The sequence below is a fragment of the Eleutherodactylus coqui genome, chromosome 5, assembly GCF_035609145.1.
Source record: "Eleutherodactylus coqui strain aEleCoq1 chromosome 5, aEleCoq1.hap1, whole genome shotgun sequence".
Classification (NCBI taxonomy): Eukaryota; Metazoa; Chordata; class Amphibia; order Anura; family Eleutherodactylidae; genus Eleutherodactylus; species Eleutherodactylus coqui.
The window spans coordinates 175,639,979-175,661,350 of record NC_089841.1 but is presented as its reverse complement, the minus strand read 5'-3'; the positions used below and the strand labels follow the sequence as shown (position 1 = coordinate 175,661,350).

General features: G+C 43.9%; 1 protein-coding gene across 1 annotated transcript in view; it reads left to right on the top strand.

Annotated features, from left to right (window-relative positions):
* SEC14L2 (SEC14 like lipid binding 2) overlaps positions 1-20,244 on the top strand; it is a 37,597-nt gene extending 17,353 nt beyond the window's left edge. The window contains exons 4-12 of the mRNA XM_066603768.1: positions 110-172; positions 4,765-4,953; positions 8,755-8,850; positions 10,125-10,185; positions 13,383-13,466; positions 15,406-15,512; positions 15,839-15,978; positions 17,615-17,784; positions 19,605-20,244. Coding sequence (XP_066459865.1) covers positions 110-172; positions 4,765-4,953; positions 8,755-8,850; positions 10,125-10,185; positions 13,383-13,466; positions 15,406-15,512; positions 15,839-15,978; positions 17,615-17,784; positions 19,605-19,747 — 1,053 coding nt within the window. The 3' untranslated portion in view covers positions 19,748-20,244. The remainder of the gene's footprint in view (positions 1-109; positions 173-4,764; positions 4,954-8,754; positions 8,851-10,124; positions 10,186-13,382; positions 13,467-15,405; positions 15,513-15,838; positions 15,979-17,614; positions 17,785-19,604) is intronic.
* Positions 20,245-21,372: the final 1,128 nt, after the last annotated feature.

The window sequence follows — 21,372 nt, the reverse complement described above, 5'->3', positions numbered from 1 at the left end:
GAATAAATGACAAAAAAAAAAAATTATCGGCGTGGCCCTTTAAATCACTACTATTCACATTAATAAGAAATGCTGTTTATTAATTCTCTCAATTTTTTATTTCCTATAGCATTTGGAGTTTCGGAAGCACATAGATTCGGACAACGTGCTGGAGAAGTGGCAGCCACCAGAAGTGAGTAGAACGGAGAGCATGCTCGTTTTCCTCCATTCTGCATGTTTTTGGTTGAACCGTAGACATTAGAAATGTAACATACCAATTCGAGTATTTACTGTGTGTTTTTTTTTTTGTTTATTTTTTATCATTTCTGGTGAAAATATTTATTCATTAACCTTTTCAAGTACTTCAGTTACCTGCTAACAATTGTACTGGGTACATATATTGTCAGCAGCATACGGCGAGCCTCCTCTATGAAGAGTATCTGTGGTACATCACTACAAATGTGCTATAACATAATAACATTGGACCAATGTATCTGCAATTACATATAACATGTAGAGCGTGTGCAATGCTCTATGCGGCTAGAGGCTAAAGCACACTTCTGTTCTGCAGCACGTGAGAAAGGTGGAATGAGGACAATATAGATCACCGACTAAAAAAAAACGACCATGGTTGCCAATTAATGCAAACAATAAGGATGTAACACCACTTATCCCACATAGACATATGGGAAGAGTCTGAGCTTGGCACACTAATCTGTCACTACACGCTCTACAGCGGATTGATCTCTAGGTTATTAAATACTTAGAATTCATTCTAGTGTAACATACGGAGTAGAAATGGTTAATTATGGATACATTCTATATTCTTTTCATTCGTGGGAATATATGCAAATACAAGTAAAAGGTTGTTTATCTAATAGACCTCATTAGCTGAGCAGTTTATCTGGCTGAAACCCAGACCTGCAAAATCCTTTACACTGATCCGCTAGTAAAACCTGTTCTGGATATAGAAAGGTGTCAGATTAGTGATAACCCTTAGTGATACCCTTGTTTGTATGTGCCAAGAAGCAAATATGTGTAATGGACATGCCTCATTTATAGGCGTGTGTTTATAAAATACACGGTAACCAGGGTCGCCAACCGTCCAGAAATTCCTACACGGTCCGTAAATACAAGGGGATTATTAAATGCGTCCATGAAGTTGTTTAAAGGCTGATGGTACTTGAGCAGGTTATTATGACTGTATTTATCATCCTGTAAACACCAGTAATGAGTTAATATCTGCATCTCACCAATAAACATGTATCACTTACAATCTTTATCGTTCGGGAGGGTCTCACCAATGTGTCCGTAAAAAATGTTGGCTGTCCGTTAACCTTTTGGATAAATTACCACAGAAAATAAAGAAAATTTAGGTTTGCACCCCTGATGGTAGCATATGATGTACAGCTCAGTGCAAAAGGCGCCCTTTATTTAATTAACTATCAAAGCAATTAGTACAATTTTATCCATTCTTCAGTCTCGTGAACACCAGAAAATTACACAGAAGCATCAACAACCAAATATAGCAAGTAGATTTTATTTTTTTTTTTAGTATTTGGTATATGTATCCTTTGCCTTGATTAGGCTGATTTTACACTGCTGCACTTCCAGCGGTGTTTTTCGCTGCTTTAAAAAAAAAAAAAAAAATTCTGATCAAATGTGAGTTTAAAAGCTTATTTACAGCAGGTCTCTGCCTCTCTCCTCCAGTCTGGCGTTTGCAACGGGAGGGGGTGGGGCGGAGCTAAGCTCTGCTTTGTCCCGCCCACGTCCATTGCCGGCTATGGACATGGGTAGGGGGCTGGACTTAGCTCCGCCCCAGTTCCGCCCTCTCCCATTGCAACCCACTGAGAGGGGAAGAGAGAGGAAGAGAGGAGGTGAGGGGGAGCGCCGCATAGCATGAAATCAGCTGTGGTTTTGCAGTCGAAATCTCCACCAATGGTGCAGATCTTGACTGTTATTTGGATGCAGAAATGCTGTGTAATTTGCAGCGGAAATTTCAGCTGTAGACATTCCGCAGCATTTCCGCCACATGTAAGCATACCCTAAGTCAGCTTGAGGTATGCTGCCACGGGCAGAGTGGCCCCAGTAGTAATAGTGTCCCTTATATTAGCCCCAGTAGTAATAGTGTCTCCCACAGTGGCCTCAGTAGTATTGGCCTCAGTAGTAATAGTGTCTCCACAGTGGCCTCAGTAGTAATATTAGCCCCAGTAGTAATAGTGTCTCCCACAGTGGCCTCAGTAGTATTGGCCTCAGTAGTAATAGTGTCTCCACAGTGGCCTCAGTAGTATTGGCCTCAGTAGTAATAGTGTCTCCACAGTGGCCTCAGTAGTAATATTAGCCCCAGTAGTAATAGTGTCTCCCACAGTGGCCTCAGTAGTATTGGCCTCAGTAGTAATAGTGTCTCCACAGTGGCCTCAGTATTAATAGTGTCTCCCACAGTGGCCTCAGTAGTAATATTAGCCTCAGTAATAATAGTGTCCCCCACAGTGGCCTCAGTAGCAATATTGGCCTCAGTAGTAATAGTGTCCCCCACAGTGGCCTCAGTAGCAATATTGGCCTCAGTAGTAATAGTGTCCCCCACAGTGGCCTCAGTAGCAATATTGGCCTCAGTAGTAATAGTGACCACCACCGTGGCTTCAGTAGTAATAGCGCTCCCCTAGAACCCATATACTTATCTCTTCAAAGCTCCTCTGCTCGTCGCTGCTGTGGGCGGAAGTGTGTGCGCCTGGACTCATCCTCCCTTCTCCTTTCCTCCTGCGGAACCAAGAAAGAGAGGTCAGGGGAGCAGGAAACTGGATGCACACACTGCCCTTTGTTTGTGCACCCATAACAGTGCCGTTGAGTGACTACCAGCCTGAGAACTGTGGCACCCTGACTGGTAATCCCTTTAATTGTGGCCAAAAGTTGGCACGCCTGCCTAGAGAGAGGGCTTTGAGTGCCCCCTCTGGCACGTGTGCCATACGTTCGCCTTCTAAGTATGTTTCTTCTGTAATGCTGTAGTGTTTCAGAATAAAACCTACATGGGCTGAATGGACATGTCTGTCCCAGATTCACGCTGCCTGTGGTTTGAGCTCCATGAACCTGGAGACATATTACACATTGATATATGGCTTCTCAGTAGTAATCAGAAACACGAACATGAGGGTCTTATATACATTTTGATCAAATTGTATAACCCCATTAGCCACTTCACGGTGACCTGTATTGAGTGGATCCCTGGTGCAGCACTGCATGGAGACCGCCATGCAATATAGCATCCATAAGGCGAGTGACACAATAGCCCAACAACACCACTGCTGTTTAAAGGGGTTGTAGCAGAAAATACTTTTATCACCTATCTATATGATAGGTGATAAAAGTTTGATCAGTGAGAGTCTCGCACCACGATCGCAAGAATTTGGGTCACATGTCCCCCTCTTCTATCACTGCCGGCTGCCTGCCTCCCTGTAGTGATGTCAGATTGAAGGCAGCAGTGGTGGCACGTGTGATGCGGCTCCATTCATTTCAGTGGTGCTGACAAAAGTAGGTGAGTACCAGTGCTCGACTATCTGTGGCGGTCCCATTGAAAATGAATGGAGCAGCACCATGCATGTGCAACTGCCACCCCATTCACATTCAGTTTCCTCCTTACTGTGGGGAGTACAGAGAGGAGGAGGGTGGACACAGAACCAGGATAGGTGCGGGGCTCAACATTTGCGCAGGGAAAGGGCGCATATTGAACTAATTAGACGCATGCTTTCGTGTTTTTTGCAAATGCGCACGATTTGCATGCGCAAGAAGTACAGTAAAACACGCATGCATTCGTAAATGTGCTTACGCCTATGCGACATCGGGCTTTGACAATGAACTAACTACACCATTAATATATTGTCAAACCTAGAAACTTTAGTATACATTTATTATCTAAATAAATATAACTTGTGCATATGGTAAATAATGGCCTTTGCCCATTAAATGTCAAAATCTTGCAGCATTTTTAAAATTTGATTAGGCTATTAAGTAAATATTAGAATTAAAGTATGTGTTGTACTTGCTGTCAAAATTCCCCAGGGTGTACTAACATTACATCACATGGTCACATCGTCCAATGGCTTGTGGGAGATTGGAGATGGCCGAAACGGAGATTCAGCAATTTCCAGTGCTTCCATTGAAATTAATGGAACAGCTGCATGCATGCGTGTCTTCTGCTCCATTCATACAGGGACCTTCAGGACCCCTGTACTCAGGATTGGTGGGGGTCCCAGCAATCTGACCCCACAGATCATAAAGTTATCCCCTGTGGTTAAGAAATAACATTATATCTTGGCGCAGCCCCTTTAACTCTATTGCAGGTGTCAGGGAATTCAGATAGTATTATGGGTTGAAAAGCGCTAGTGTTGATTATTAATTTGGACCTCTCTATTTTCTTGTTTATGCTTATTGAAACTCTAAATGGGTGAAAAAGAACAAAAATTCTAAAGGCAAAGAAGGATATTATTATTAACTTTATGTAGTAGGGAAGGAATTTTTTCCCCCGGGGTGGGGTAATTGACTTCTGCCTCATTTGCTTTTGGGTTTTTTGCCTTCTTCTGGATCAACATGGGAGGCGGAAACAGGCTAAACTGGTTGGCCATTGTCTTTCTTCGTCCTACCATACCATGTTAGTAGCCTGTGTATGAATCCTGTAATGATATAATTGTACACTTGTTTCCTTACAGATGGTGCACATTCTTTTCCACATCCTGTGATTTGCTTCTCCACTCTACATGATGCTGTTGTTGACCATCTTTGTGTCCTCTCCAGGTAGTCCAGAAGTATTTGTCCGGAGGGCTGTGCGGTTATGACCGGGAAGGCTGCCCTATCTGGTACGATGTAATCGGGCCTTTAGACCCAAAGGGTTTGCTCTTCTCTGCTTCCAAGCAGGACCTCATGAAGACCAAAATGCGAGACTGTGAGAGAATGCATCAGGAATGCCGTAAGCAGAGTGAGAAGGTGACCGCCTGATTTACTAAGGTTTCTAGGATTGTAAATAACGAAGGGTCCTTTTACACGAAGTGAGAAATCATTTGAGCAAACAAATGATGAAAGAGTCGTTTGCTTTAAAATGCTATTCGTTTATGCACAGAAAATCATCAACCTTTTTTCATCATTTGCTTGTTCACTCGATCGTTGATCTTCCAGGGGCTGTAACAGTGAATGGGAACGACTAAACGATCGCTTTTTATATGTAATGACTTGTGAATGACTCAACAATGTTTTTTTGTAATGTTTGCATAAAGTGAATGGCGAGCTAATGAATCGTTTTTGTCATCCAACTGTTGGCCTGTTTTTTAAAGAAACCTTTATTGGGCATTCTCATACAGTGTAATACAAACATGTATAGGAAGAGATATCAGCAGTGTTTTGTAAATTTTAATAATCAGAACTCTTGTACTCCTTTTTTTTGAACGATAATTAGTCCATGTAAAAGGGCCCTAAGGCAGAAGAGATAAAAAACTTAATGGGAATTCCGTAACATATACAACTCATAAGAGCACTAGAGAGAAGAATTATGCCCTTAGTACAGTTCAGATAGGGATGCTGCAGTGCTCCAAGGTCCTGCCAAATAATATGGGGACAAATGTAAGACTATGCTTTACGATGTACTCTTTCTCCCTTCTATTCCATTCCTTTTTAGATTTTGATTTCCCCTTTTTTTTCCCTTTCTTCCTCCTTTCCTATGGTTTGTTTTTCCATCTTACGCAGTCCTAATGTTACACCACAGTCAGCTGTTTAAAATTAGGAGGTTCTCCGTCACTATCACGAGAATAGAGGAATATAGAGGGTACATGGGGTGGGTTGGGTTTAGGTAGAAGGCTGGGGAGGCATGGGTCGGGGACTGACCTTTAATGAGGGTCCTCTTACCTCTTTACAGGGGTTGCAAAATCCGGGACCAAGCATAATAGCAGTTCACATTTGCAATACCATAGGTAGTACCTGAATAGGCCCTCCTCCAGGGGTTTATTGTACATGCTTTAATGTTTAGCACTTTGCCTTAATCCAGTTGGGGAATTCTGCACCACTGGTTAGGTTGCAGGTTGTCATTTTCTTTGCATTACCTAACAGTGATTTAACTTGCTGTTTGGGAAAATTTAAGGCACAACTAATTGTTCCATAAGGGTCACAAAAAGACTTGAAGATTTTTGTTTATCATACACTATGTTGACAAAAGTATTGGCCTTCCACCAATCCTCTGCTGTCAGGTGAAGGGAATATCCAAATTGGACATGTGAACATTAGGTATAAAGGAGAGTATCACCAGGCATATCCCAGTACAGAGAACATCAGAATGCCACCAGGTGTAGTGTTGACAATCGAGATGAGCGAGCACGCTCGGATAAAGCAGTTACTCGAGCAAGCATCGCTCTTCTCGAGTAACTGCTTACGGGTCCGAGCTGGCTCGGAGGGGCGGCGGGGGGAGTGGCTCGCTCATCTCTAGTTGACAAACTTCTAACGAGGTATGAGGGTGGGATGTCACCTGAACAACCAATCGATATGGAAGATCGCAGCGCTTTTGGACATTCCAAAGTCCACTGTTGGCAATGTTGTTCGGAAACCGAAAACATCTGGTGTTTGTGCAGTGCAGCCATATTCGGGGACCTTGTAAACTGACAGAATACAGACAGTGAATATTGTATGCGCTGCTAAGGCATCTCGCAAACAGTGAAGTTTGGAGGAGGTTCTGTTATGGTGTGGGGTGTTTCTGGGAGTAAGGAATAGGGCCATTGGTTATTGTGAAGTCCACTGCTGACACCAATCGATACCGACACATTCCGGACAATGTGGCATTCCTTACTATCTCATTATTTTGGTACAGCTCCATATCCCTACCAACATGGTTGAGCATCATGTCATACAGCACACAATGTTGAGGCTTGGTTTGAGGAGCAAAACATTTGCAAACTTCATTGGTCCACCCAAAGTCTGGATGTCAACCCCATTAAGTATCTTTGGGATGAACTATAACACTGTATATATGTCTGTTCAAAATGCCCATCACCCCCTGTATTGCTATCTGAAGCTCTCCTGGAGGAATGGAGACAAATCCCTCGACATCTCTTTCGGAATTTGATGGAAAGCCTGTCTAGAAGGGTTACTCCAGTCATTGAACCCAAACGCGACCCAAAACTGTATTGAAAAATGTGAATAAAATCAAATTTCATCACCTTGTATGTATGCCCCAATACTTTTGTCAACCTAGTACAGCATGCTTGGTTATGGATTTGAAGCCTGGCTTTGCTACTGATTTGTAGTTCTACCTTAATTCTGTTTGTTTGTTTAAATCTCTCATACTTTTTATTAGGTGAATGATACACGATAAGGCCGAATGCACATGGCGGAAATTCCGCACCAGGATTTCCCACAGAATTTCCGCCCTTGCCCGCTGCCATAGGATTGTATTAGATAATGTAATCCTATGCAGACAGCCGCAATTTGACCACATGAAAACTCGCACGGTACGCAAATTGCAGTGTGTCCTATCTCTGTGCGAGCCTCGCAGAGGCCCGCACAGAAACATCATTAGTGACGCGATAGCTCTGGTCTGTGGTCTGCGCATGCACGGCTGTGCGATACCCATCGCAGAGCAGAGTGAGACGCTGGGAGGAGGTGAGTGCCGAGTCACTGCAGGGGTACAGCTTGCATCCCGCTGCGAGAATTCCCCTACAGTGAGTAGCACTTGATTGGAACAGCGGCTGAGCATGTGCAATGCCACTCCATTCATTTTCAATAGGACTGCCAACAGGGGCAAGCACCCAGCATCTGTTTACGACCACCTTCTGTAACATAAATGCAGCAGCAAAAATAACCTCGGTACACAAATACAGAACCAAGCTCATAACATAAATGTAGCACCAGAACCAACCACAGTGCAGGGAGCAATTGCAAAATCAGGTTAATCCCTGGCATGTAAGTTCTTACATTTAAAACTCCCAACAGAACCTTATCAATGGTAAGGGTATCCTGGCCATACAGGTGACTACAGCACTGATCAGACGCAGAGGGAGACTAAACATTTAAATTGAAGGGTCTCACCTTCTCTGAGTGGAATCCTTTTTCTTCCTTCATCCGCCATGACCACGTCTTCCAGTCACGTCTCGTCTCTGCAGAGTTTAGCGTTCAGGTGTCTTCTGCTATTTGATTTCGCAGCACATTTTCACACCGTTTCCTTGTAAAAAAATGGTACATATGGTACCCCATGAATAAAGTATGCTCCATGCCGTGCCGCTAAATAAAAAGGGGCGCTAAACAGTGCTTTTAAATAAGACTGTATCTTCAAAATAAGAAAACGTACCCACTTAAGCTGCCTTCACACGGACACTAAAATTGCGCAAGATTTGTGCGTTTTGAGACGCACAAATATGAACCCGATTCTTTTGAATGTGGTCATACACATAAGCGATGTTTTCCTGCATGGCATCGTGATACTATGCAGGAAACAAATCACAGCATGCTCTATCCTTCTGCGTGATCTTGCATCGCAGCGCCCATTGTTTTCAAAGTGATAGGAGAACTCCGTGATCCTCCTGCCGCGATTGAAGCATGTCCTCACTGCAGGGGTTGCAGAGAGGGGGACACAGGGCGACCGTTCTCTGGGAATCCGACTTGAACAGATGAGTTGATCTTGGCAGTACCTCTTTATGGTGCAGCAGCTGTTACATGCTGTGATAAACAGTCAAATGGCCTGATACAAAAATGGTGAAAATACATATTATTTAAGTAAATTATGTTTTCAGCTCCTTGTTTTTTTTGCAGCTGGGCAGAAGGGTTGAAGAGGTTGTGATGATCTATGATGTTGAAGGTTTGGGATTAAAGCATCTGTGGAAACCAGCTGTAGATTTATATTGTGAGGTAAGATACAATGCTGCTTGCAGTGTTACACATTGCTGATTTGCTGCAGATTTGGGTGTGGGTTTTGGTGCAGATTGAAAAGGTGAAATCATCTGCAGCAAACCAGCGACATGTGAACGCAACCTTAGGGCGCCTGTACTGAGCGCAGTGCCGCTGGTCAGGGAAGGGCACTCACTACAGGCTGCCGAGTGCCAGGTGAAGTAAGCGCCGAAAGCTGAAGACTTCAGAGGTGAGCGCTGTATCTTCTGAAATCGGCTGCGGGTATGCAGCAGATTTCGAGTCAAGATACCCATCAACAGTGCGGATTTTAACTCTATTTTGGATGTGGAATTTGTGACGGAATTTCCACTGAGGACATTTTGCGCTGAATGAATGATAGGCGAGAGCTGCCTGTGATTGGCTGAGGTGCTCAGCCAATCAGAAGCAGCTCTTTCAGCAGGTGGAGAGTTTAATTCCCCGCCTGCTCAAAGAACTGCATTGCAGAGCCGGGGACGGTACAGACAGGACGCAGCTGAACCCCGGCAGCTGAAGAAAGGTGAGTATGGGGTTTTATTTTTATTTTTTACACTAGTTTGCCTTGTTTTTCAGGGAAGGGGTTATATTTAAAGCCCTTCCCTGAAAAACAATTAAGGAATTAAAGGATTCCGGCAGCTGAATCCCCTACCGCAGCTGTCATCTGTGACAGCTGTGGTAGGGAATTCTTTATTCCCCGCAAGGATGAAGAATTCCTTTGCCACATCTTTCACAACTGTGACAAGTGTAGCAGGGAATTCTTCATTCCCCGCGGGGATGAAGAAAACATCTGCCGCATGTGGCAGACAATGTGCACCTGCATACACGCGTGTTTTTGCGCATACAAGGATGCGCACCTATGTACGCACACGCTCGTGTTAAGCCACCCTTAGGCCACTCTCACACATGCCATGTCCACATTTTGCCGCGATTTTACTTTAGTTTTCAGACACAGCTTCCTGCCTTCAGCAATAAGTTTTAACGCACCCCATCATTCTGACAGGTGATGAGGTGGTGCATTAATCGCGGCAAAATAGAGCAGGCAGCGCACAAAAATTGCGGTTTTACAAAACGCCACGATCGAGCGCAAGTCTGCAAGGCTCCATTGAAATCATTGGGAGCCTTGTAACGTAATTACCGCAGTATTAAAAACGCCACGGTTATCGCAGTAAACGGATGTGTTAGTGGCATACTCGCTGAAAGGCAAACTGTTTTATTTGCTCATACATTGTAAAGTAATGAAAGAAATTTTTTTTCTCCAGGTATTACAAATGTTTGAAGATAATTATCCCGAGGCTTTGAAAAGGCTCTTTGTCATTAAAGGTGAGTTCTTCATGTTTATTATATGTAACACCAGCTAATTTATTAAAAATATCATATACTGCGCCATTCTTTTTCTATGCAAATGGAGTTGGCTTCTCACCCAGAAGCAGCACTCTACTGTGCACCGAGGAGGGGCAAGAACCCTGAAACCGCTGTCTGTACATGGGGGGCTTTTTCTTGTGAAGACTTTGGTTTGGTTTACATCTTTAGTCATGTTGTATGGCTTGTTAGATGGTCAGACATTGACTTGTAGGGAAGCTACCTTCCAATAGGTGGCACTACAGAGATATTGTACCATCTCAATTTGCATAACCTTATTTCGCAGTGGAACATTGCATGTCCTATAAGTCTCCTCACCCCAACTTGGTGGTCTCCACTACGTCCCCGGACCTATATATTTGCTAAAATGGCAATTTCCTACTATTTGTGTAACTGGCTGCAGTGGAAACCTAGATTTCTTACACTCCCTTCCAGCTCTGTCAGTAGGCTCATTCAGTCTATTGCTGCCTGTATTGTGAGAGCAATAAACAGACACCGAGTCTTTCCTCAAACCAGATACACGGTTTCCATACCTTACCTTCACCTCTATGGGAGTTACAGAAATGGCGTAGCACAATGGGGTTGCCTACTTGTGTAATCCCGGCCACCTCTGCATTCAAGCGCAGCAGCCAGAGGCCACCTCAACCAGGCAGGACAGATTACCTCCTTTCTTGAAAATGTGCAGGTCCCAGAGGTGGATATACCATTAATGTCAGAGAATTTGTATCTATGCCACTTTCTGTTTTGCCTTAACCCCTTAAGGACCAGGCACTTTTTAAGGATTTTACCCATGTGGTCTTTTTACTGTCCTTTTTTTTTTTTATTTATTTTTTTTTAAGCTATCAAAATTATTTTTGCTGTGTGAGATATAGGGTGATTTTTTTTTTTTAAACTATCTTTCACTTATTTTCTTTTACCATTTTTTAGTTTTATTGGATATACATACCGTATATTCCGGCGTATAAGGCGACGGGGCGTATAAGACGACCCCCCAACTGTCACCTTATACGCCAGGAATACAGTGGAGCAAAAAAAAAAAAATCATTTCTCACCTTCCCCGGCGTTCTGCGGCGCTGCTGCAGGCTGTCGCTCCCTCCTGGTCCCCGGCAGAGCATTGCTTTCTGGACGCAGGGCCGACAGCCAATCACAGCCATTCAATGACATCATTGAATGGCGGTGATTGGCTAAAACACACGTGCCTTCAGCCAATCACAGCCATTCAATTACATCATTGAATGGCTGTGATTGGCTGAAGGCGCACGTGTGTGTTACGGCACTCTGCCCCCCGAGCGCCAGTCGGGGGTGCCCTGATCTCCCGCACCCCCACTGTCCCTGCCTACTTGCCTCGGCCCTGGCTAACCCCAGGCGGACAACTGGACGGCGGTCCCTGCCCTGGCTAGGGACCTGGCGACTGACAAGCAGGAACCTACCTAATGGGGGGAACAGAGTGCCGACAGAGGAGGCAGATGAATCAGACCAACAAAACTGACAAGGCTGGAGATGGAACTCACAGGCAAACTGGCAGGGTGCTGGATAGCAACTAGTGCTGACTGGGCCAGACTAGATTAGAGGCAAACAGAACCAACTAAAACAGACAGAGTAACAGGGGACCAGAGGGAGCTGACCGACAACTAGGGACTGGCTGAGGCGAACCGCAGACAGACTGGCTAGGTGCATGCAGAACCAATAACTGGCAATGAGCTCACTTCACTGCCAGTCTTTTAACCACAAGGTTCCGCCCAGGGGCGGAGAGTGGGAGGAGGCAACTCCACCCACTGCTGTATAAGAAGCACAGAGGAGTGCGGGCGGCACCCTACGGGCGGGCACGCCCACGCCGCCGCCCACTGGCCAACCCAAGCTGCTGGGATGACCTCGACACAGGGCTCCAGGCTGCTGGAGCCGACGCCGGAGCCGACGCCGGAGCGACGCGCGCCGACCGCGGGACCCCATGCCGCACTGTATGGTAACAGTGTGTTAGCCAATCACAGTCATTCAATAATGTAATTGAATGGCTGTGATTGGCTGACAGCGTGTGTTAGCCAATCACAGTATTAGCTTTCTGGAGGCGGGGATTTCAAGCCCTGCGTCCAGAAAGCAATGCTCTGCCGGGGACCAGGAGGGAGCGACAGCCTGCAGCAGCGCCGCAGAACGCCGGGGGAGGTGAGTAATGATTTTTTTTTTTTTTGACACTTTCTTTTTTTTGTATTACCGGCGTATAAGACGACCCCCGACTTCAGAGCAGATTTTTTGGGGTTCAAAAGTCGTCTTATACACCGGTATATACGGTATATGTTTTTTTTAACATTTCTAGTTTTTTTTTCTTCTTAATTTATTATATTTATGCTATTATAAAGTATGGGAACGGGTTCCTCATTTTGTTTCGGACGTTTTGATATATAATATGTATGGTTTGGGATTACAGGGCGCTTATAGCGACGGTTTTGGTTGGCGTCAGTTTGGGATTATTTTCTTTCTTATGTATATATTGTTGTTTTATTCTGTAATTTTGTTTTACATATTTATGTAATTATGATTTTTACTATCTGTGTCCGCCGTGATGTCATGTAAGACATTCACATTTTTTTTTTTTATTTTACACTTTTCCATTGCAGCTGGGGCATATACATAGGAGCCCCAGTTACAGGGGAAATCAAGACAGTCACTGGCAGAGCTAGTCAGGGTCTAGTACAGAGAATCCTGGCAGTCACATGACCCCACCTCCCACCCCCGGCTCCCAGGCTCCCAGGCTCCCAGGCTCCCGCAGTGGAAGAAACCCTTCCACTTTCACTTTTCAGTACAAGGGACTCAGGGAAGGAGAAGGCAGAAAGGGTTAAAAACCCCTCCTGTCTTCTCCTCTGGGTTATCAGCTGTTACTAACAGCTGATAACCTGTCCTGTCTCTGATTGATTGCTTGAGGCTTAAATCCCCGCCGTAATTTTACATACAGCAGGGCTTAAAGCCCAGGACCAGGTGCCGTATATTTACTATGCCTGGTCCTTAATGGGTTAAAGAGATCACTAGTACTATATCGGGGTATCGTTATTACCTGCATGTTTGTTGTATATATGTTTCCTCATTAAAATCATTTTATCCTATATATCTAGCACTAGTTACCGATATACATTATTCTATGGAACATTTATATTTTCTCACTGCAGCTCCCAAACTTTTCCCAGTGGCATATAACCTTGTTAAACATTTCTTGAGTGAAGATACAAGGAGGAAGATCATTGTGGTAGGAGGTAGGTCACCAGGGTGCATTTGTTGTGGGGGCAGAAATAAACATCTAAATCTTAAAGGGGTTGTCCCGTGAAAGCAAGTGGGGTTATGCACTTCTGTATGGCCATATTAATGCACTTTGTAATATACATCGTGCATTAAATATGAGCCATACAGAAGTTATACACTTACCCCCTCCGGTGTTGGCATCCCCGTCTCCATGGCGCCGACCGAAGCTGCCTTCTCCCTCGATTAGACATGCTTGCGCAGTCTGCTCTTCTGTCCCGTTGAATGGGGCCGCTCCGGCGTGCTCGCGCCGCACAGGTCTTCTGCGCATGCGCAGAAGACCTCTGCGGCGCGAGCACGCCGGAGCCGGACAGAAGAGGGCAGACTGCGCAAGCGCGTCTAATCGAGGGAGAAGAAGGCTTCGGTCGGCGCCATGGAGACGGGGACGCCAACACCAAAACTTTGATTTTTTTTTAACTTTACTTTGAAGTCCCGCTGAGGGACTTTAACATGCGATGCTTTGATCGCTCCAGCAGTATAACATAATGCTGTAGCATTACGTCATACTGCAATTTAACAGGCAGTTTATCAAGCCACCCCACGGGGATGGCTTGATAGGCAGTCTGGTAAGGCAGCCCTGGGGCCTTTCGTTAGGCCCCCGGCTGCCATGACACCTGCACGGCTCCCCCGATCTTACCGCGGGGGGGCCGTGTGGGATTTAAATGCCGGGATTTAAATGTGGGATTTAAATGGTTAATAGCCGCGAACGGCCGATCGCTTCTATTGCCCACGGGTGTCAGCTGTTATAAACAGCTGATGCCCGCACTGTATGAAGAGAGGTTGCCACGCAACCTCTCTTCATACATACCCCGCCGCTCCATGACGTTCTGGTACGTCATGGAGCAGGAAGGGGTTAAACAGCCAGCAACTTATGTGTACTCCAAAATAACACCTATAAATGTACAACTCATCCTGCAAAATATATGGCTTCAAATAGCCATATAGTCATAATAATATAAAAGTTATGACTAGTGCAATGTGGAGAGACAAAAAGAGAAATATTTTTGTGGTCCTTTCTGTTAAAGTTCATTCATTTTAAAGGGAGTGTTTCCGAAATGAGAAGCCTTTTCTATGTGGCAGTCAAACTCGTGATACGTTGAGTGTTGTGTGCTTGGCTTCATAAACCTCCAGCTATAACGGGTACGACTGCCCATAAACTCACCCTGTCGTGGCTGGCAAGTGAGATGTTGTATATCATGGCAGCCATTTAAATGACTAACTGTCCGTGTGATAAATAAATGGGCCAAGTGCACCATAGCAAGAGATGCTGTTTGCAGCATCTCTCCACTGTGGTTAATAAGGGGGGACTATGCGGTAAATACCTTGTCTATTACATCCATATCTCCTAATAGGGCATATGGACAAGGGCTATAATAATTTCTCTACAACCTCTTTAGTAACCCTTTCCAATCCAATTTCTCTGCCACCCTCACACTCCTCAGCTCTTATTTATTTTGGGTGGATTCCTTGGAATTACTCAACAGATACCTACAAATGAACTGGAATGATCTTAAAAGTGAGTTATTATGTATATTACACTATATATAGTATTATTATATATGTATATTACACTATGCAGGAGAGAGGTCCATCATCGCTGCTCTCGTCTGTAATATACAGAAGAGAACTGTGACGTTGGCCCCCTCTCCTGCATACTGTAATACATACAGAAGAGGGCTCCTACATCGCAGCTCTCTTCTGCGTAGTGTTAGAAACATGTGTCGGACCCTGTCCAACAGCAGGGCAATGCAGGGAAATTACAATGTCTGACAAGGTCCGACACTGGATTGGGAAGGGTTAAGTATTAGAATATTTGTCTTTTCATTCTTTGCTCGGTATTTGTCAACTTTTGGCTGTACTAGTGGAATGAGCATTAAGACATTTTATATTCTCTAGACAACTGGAAAGAAGTGCTTCAGAAATACATTCCAGCAGAAGAACTCCCCAAATACTATGGAGGAACCCAAATAGACCCAGATGGTGATATAAAATGTAAATCCAAGGTACTGACAGAAACAACATTACCCAGTCTATTTTATCATTGGGACTTAACACATGTGCATGTTCACAACACACTTTAGATACAATTATTATTAAAGAGCTTGTGCCGCAAAAATAATTAAACACCCATTTACGGGATACTTGATAAGCATCTGATCCGCCAGGTCTGACCACTGGGACCTGCATTGATCAGGACTACGGGTGCCCTAAGTGTCCCTAAATGAGTGGGGCGGTGGTCATGTGTGTGTGCTCCATTCATTTCTATGGGACTGCTGGAGATAGCAGACCGCTTGTACTCCGTTGTATGATCCTAACAACTGTTTTTCAGATAAATTATGGCGGAGACATCCCTAAATCCTACTATTTGCGGGACCAAGTGCAACAGAATTATGAGCAAAGTGCAAATGTCAGCAGAGGCTCCAGTGAACAAATGGAGTATGAGATTCTGTTCCCAGGCTGTGTACTCAGGTAAGCACTTGAGCTCTTTTGGGGTTTGTCCTAGGCAGCCAGGATGGGTGTAACGCTATATATATATATTTTTTTTTTTTTTTTTTTTGCGCACACAGAGTTCAGTCACATGACTAACAAAGTATTTGCTTTGGTTTCATTATTATTGGTTTCATGTTGGAACCATAAGCTTCACCATCGGGTTGGTTTTGCAGCAAACAGAGCCGCATCCTAACTTTTAGCAAGTCCTTAGAAAGGGTAATGGATTCATACTACTGGAATACCATCACACCAATGCTTCTCCCAAACTCGCACACACTGTTAGAATGAACATCAATACTATATTAGTTCTTCCACTGCTTATGTAAGAAAGTGTATCCTACTAGAATTATTCACCTGGAAGCCTTTCAAACTCCCTAATGACTCACCTTAGGCTGCCTGTCCACGGGCGTTGCAATATCCGGCGGTGGATTTCCGCCGCGGGAGCAGGAGCCGGCAGATGGATCTCTCTGACAGATAGGCTCACTGCGGAGAATCGTGGCAATTTGCAGCATGCTGCGATTTGCTGCCCGCGAGTGGAGAATCTCTATGATTCTCTGCTTGTGGACAGGGGGGCTGCACTTTCCATAGCAACGCTATGGAAAGTGTGCACTGCGTTCCCCGCAGCCAGATTATCGCCACGGGCAATGCAATGCAAAAGCGCCCATAGACAGGCGGCCTTAAAGGGAACCTGTCACCTGCCTAAAGTACTCTAAACTAATTTATGGTGCTGTTAGGGTACAGGGAGCCGAATGCTGTGTTTTTTTTTTGTTTTTTTTTAAATACAACCCACTTCCTGGCTCAAGCAGCTAAAATCTATGTGCCAGACGAAAATCGCTCTCTTCTATAGACTTGTATAGGAAAGTGCGTGCACAGGACAAGCGTAAGATTTTCATCTGGTGCTCGGACTTCAGCAGCTGGAACCAGGAAACGGGCGAGTATAAAACATTTTTTATATAGAATATATATAGCATCGGCTCCCTGTCACCTCGCCTGATGGCACCATAAGTTAAGGGCCATTTACACGTAACGAATGTCACGCAAAATTTGTTTAAGCGAAAATGCAGTATAATCGTTACATGTGCTATTTGTTTACTTTTCGTTTGTCGCTCAGTTTCAACCAGCATAAAGTCATCACTGGTTCGCTCACTCCTCACTGCGTGTAAACGCTCCTGCTCAGGGTTTAGCATAGAATGTGAGGCACTGAGCGAGAAGTAAACGATTCTTAGCCATGATCGGTCTATCTAAACATTCTGCACGAGCGCCAACAACCAACAGTGACGTCACCCGACCGCGCGCTCTTTTAGACGACAGTTGTTCTGTGTTTAATTGGCCCTGGCTGCTTCGTAAAAGCAGATCCATGTCCGGTGCCATCACTGGATTTCTGAGAGTCTGCGGTATCTCATCTTGTAGAATCTCATTGATACCACTTTTTTAGCGGTTTCTTGTAGGGAGTAGCGGACTTTGTATGTCCCTTTTGTGCTCACTGTAATGAATGGCTGATCAAAACTCCTTCTGTATAATGCCCTAGGCACATCTTCTTACATTGGAGCCCTTGCCCAAACTTCTGAATTACACTGCAAACTGGTCACATAGGGACCCTGTCTTATTTACTTAGGTGGCAATTCCAGACAGATGGCGGGGACATTGGATTTGGAGTTTTTAGGAAGACAAAGGCAGGAGAGCGACAAAAAGCTGGGGAGATGGATGAGGTGCTGCTAACTGAGAGATACAATTCCCACATGGTACCAGAGGATGGAACCCTGACCTGCACTGAGGCCGGCACATGTAAGTGCAACAGGACAAATCATTTCCATGTACTGTTCTTACAAATGCTTATAACCATAGAAGTGACAAAAGGAAATGTAAGCCTTGTAGCCAAAACTATGTGACTATAATAGAATATAAGTTTTTTGTTTTTTTTTTACAACCTATCAAACTATTAACACCATTTTGAAATACTTTCTCACTAGAGATGAGCGAGCATACTCACTAAGGACAATTATTCGATCAAGCATTGTCCTTAGCGAGTATCTCCCTGCTCGGGAGAGAAGGTTCGGCTGCCGGCGCGGGTGACAGGTGAGTTGTGGCAGTCAGCAGTGGGGAGTGGGGGGGGGGAGAGAGGGAGAGAGAGATCTCCCCTCCGCTCCTCCCCGCTCTCCCCCGCCCGCCGCCGGCAGCCGAATCTTTGCTCCCGAGCAGGCAGGTACTCGCTAAGGGCAATGCTCGATCGAGCAATTGCCCTTAGCGAGTATGCTCGCTCATCTCTATTTCTCACATGTTCCCACATCAGTTTAGGATTGGGTATAGGGAACATAAGCTACTACCAGGCAGCGACTTACCTGCCAAGGAAACTAAGGGATTGGTTATATTAAAACTCAACATGCTTAATTCTTCTTTTGAGCAGCTCCTTTCTTAGATTGCTGACCATCCCTGCTAAAATCAAATCCTCATTTGACAGATTAATGTGCATTCTTATACTGCCCCCTAGTGTTCTTGTATTGGCTTACAATATATCATTTTGCCTAAAGGTACCCTTGCACAGAGCAGCTGTCACTGAGTCAATGAGAAAAGTCCTTGCAGCGTACAAACAGTCGTTTATTTGCTTTTATACAGAGCGATGATTGTTCATTAGTTGTTCGCAGAGAACTTAGTTTATAGAGGAGATCTACATTCAAATATTGTCTCTTTACACCACACAGCTTTTGATCAACCAGCAAATTTTTTTTAGTAACCTGAGATGTAATTGGTGACTTCTCGCTCATCACCTTATAATGTGGCCGTGTTTACACTTAATGACTATTGTTTAAATTTGCTCTTTTGAGCAATTACTCTTCCAATAGTCCTCCAATGTAAAGATAACCTAAGGTGTCCTTCCATGTATATCTATTTCAGTAGTTAATATTAACAACCTGATATCTACCGGGGGTGGTAGACTATTGCCCAACATGAGAGGTAGAATCATTCCTGGTAGCTGTGTAAAGGCCCATTTATACACAAAGATAATCTTTCAAATAACTAAAAGATTAAGCGATCTTTTTACATAAGGTGTTAATGGCCATTAACACTTTAAAATCTTCAGTTGCATGTAAAAGGACCTCCAGGAGCTGCTTGCAGAGCCCAGCGTGTGATTAATTACACGCCCAGCTGCTTTGTTATCTCTGCAAGAGTCGGCAGAAAACATTGTAAACTGGAGGAGAACAGCCTGCGGTCTCTTGAGAGACTCTTTATCTCTTAGTGTCAGAACAATGGATTTTAGGTTCACCTTAAAATCCTCGTTCAAATGAAAACTGCATGATGCCTGCTTTTACATGTAACTATTATCGCTCAGTTTCGTCGTTTGAATGAATTTTGAGCAATAATCATTACGTATAAATGGGCCTTAAGATGTTTTTAGCAGCTGGTCATCTCTCCCCACGACTATAGAGTCCGTTCCCCCTGATTTGACAGCGCTCTTACAATTTTGCATTGTAGCTGATTAATAAAGGTGCATCTATTGCATTATATATTTTCCAATGGAAATGATTCTAAATATTATGTTTGTTAATTAATGCACTAAATGAGCCACACAGATCACTTCTTATTCACACCCCTCTTCTTGCCTACAGATGTACTTCGCTTTGATAATACATACAGCTACATACATGCCAAGAAGGTCAGCTACACCGTAGAAGTCCTGCTGCCGGACCGAGGCTCCGAAGAGAAGATCCAGAAACTGGAGGATAAGTTGGAGAGCAGTCTCAGCCTCTAAATCTAATCCTCTCTGCAAATCCCATACAGACCCTCGAGTACACTTGTGAAAGATGTAACAGCACTGTATGTCAGACCCTGCTATGGTTCTGAAAATGCAGTAAGAGCTTTACCCACCATGAAATCTGTTGAGTCTCTCACGTGCCTCATTGCATTTTGAATATGAACCAATGAGCAGCAACCACAATTACCGATAGATGAAGAAAATACTAATTATAAGTAAAACAATAATGCTTGAAATGAGTACTGAAGGCCTAGAGATACTTGAAGCACATTCCATTTTTATCTTCTTTGTAGTCTATCCCGGATAACTGGGAATAGTCTGTATACCTCAAAAAATGTAGGGATAAATCTTAAGAATTGTTGATTTTAATGAGATTTTATTTCATAATTGAGTTATTGTATCAGTTTATTACCAACTTCTGCACTGTGGTATTGGCTAATAAGGTCAATATAGCCAACAGACTCCTGAATCAATAAAAAGACAACCTGAAAGTACCACGACCAGCTTCCTGCCGTTACTGATTGACCAGCTCTAACCGCTCTTCTGTAAATATGCGAGATCTGTGTCTGATCTATAGAACAATGACCTCCATTTTTAAAATCTTCTTTTACATGGTTTCAAGGCATTGTCCAAAAATAAAACCTCCCCTATCCACAGGGTTGCAGTTAATTTTATGAATGGTGGGGGTTTGATGCTGTAACGTCCTGCATCGTCCTGATGATAGCCCCCCGCTCCATTCATTTCAATGACTACACCGAAAATTGCTGAGTGCGAGTTCTCGGTAATCTCCAGTGCTGTCATTGAAATGAAAGGTTGCAGAGACATGTATGTGCAACCGTTGCTTCACTCATGCGGGGACCGTTGGGACCTATCTTCTTTTTGTGGAGGGTAGACGTTTTTTTAAAATAATTGCAGTTGCACCATTTTTGGGGGAGAGTAGAAATCACATGTGAACTGTATTCAGTACGATTGCACTGTTACCAAATTTTACAACTACTTTAAAAAAAATTAAAGAACTTTTATAAAAAAAACAACAAAAAAAAGAAACAGTTGTTTTCCACCTTTATATTCTGAGACCCATATATATATACCGGTATTTTTGTTTCTTTATTCATCGATTGGGCTGTGTGACCTTGTTTTTTTTCGAGACGAGCTTTAGTCTTTATTAGTACAATTTTGGTGTACATACATCTTTTTGACTATTTAGACTATCGATTGTCCTTATGTGACTCTGGATCACTGGCAGAAAATACTCTTCTTCGTAAAACTAGAGCTCTGCACCATGAGAAATGTAGACCTGGATCTCTCTGTGGCTGTTTTTACATACAAGTTACCAAAGCTGTTAATATATAATGCCTTCAGGGTCATCTCCACAGTACTCCATTCAAAGATAACGTTGGTTTAAACTCCTAGGCCATATACAATGAGACGTGGTGCTACTTTACTACTATATTATTTTTGTGGTGAATAGTTGTCTGCCCTTTTAAAGGGCACTCCACACATTTATTCCATCCTTGCACACCTCACCTGATTGCCTGTCACACTCTGGACGTCTCCTATGTATATTGCAGTCACTTCAGTGCAGTGCAGCCTCCTGTCTGATACTTATTAGACACCATTTT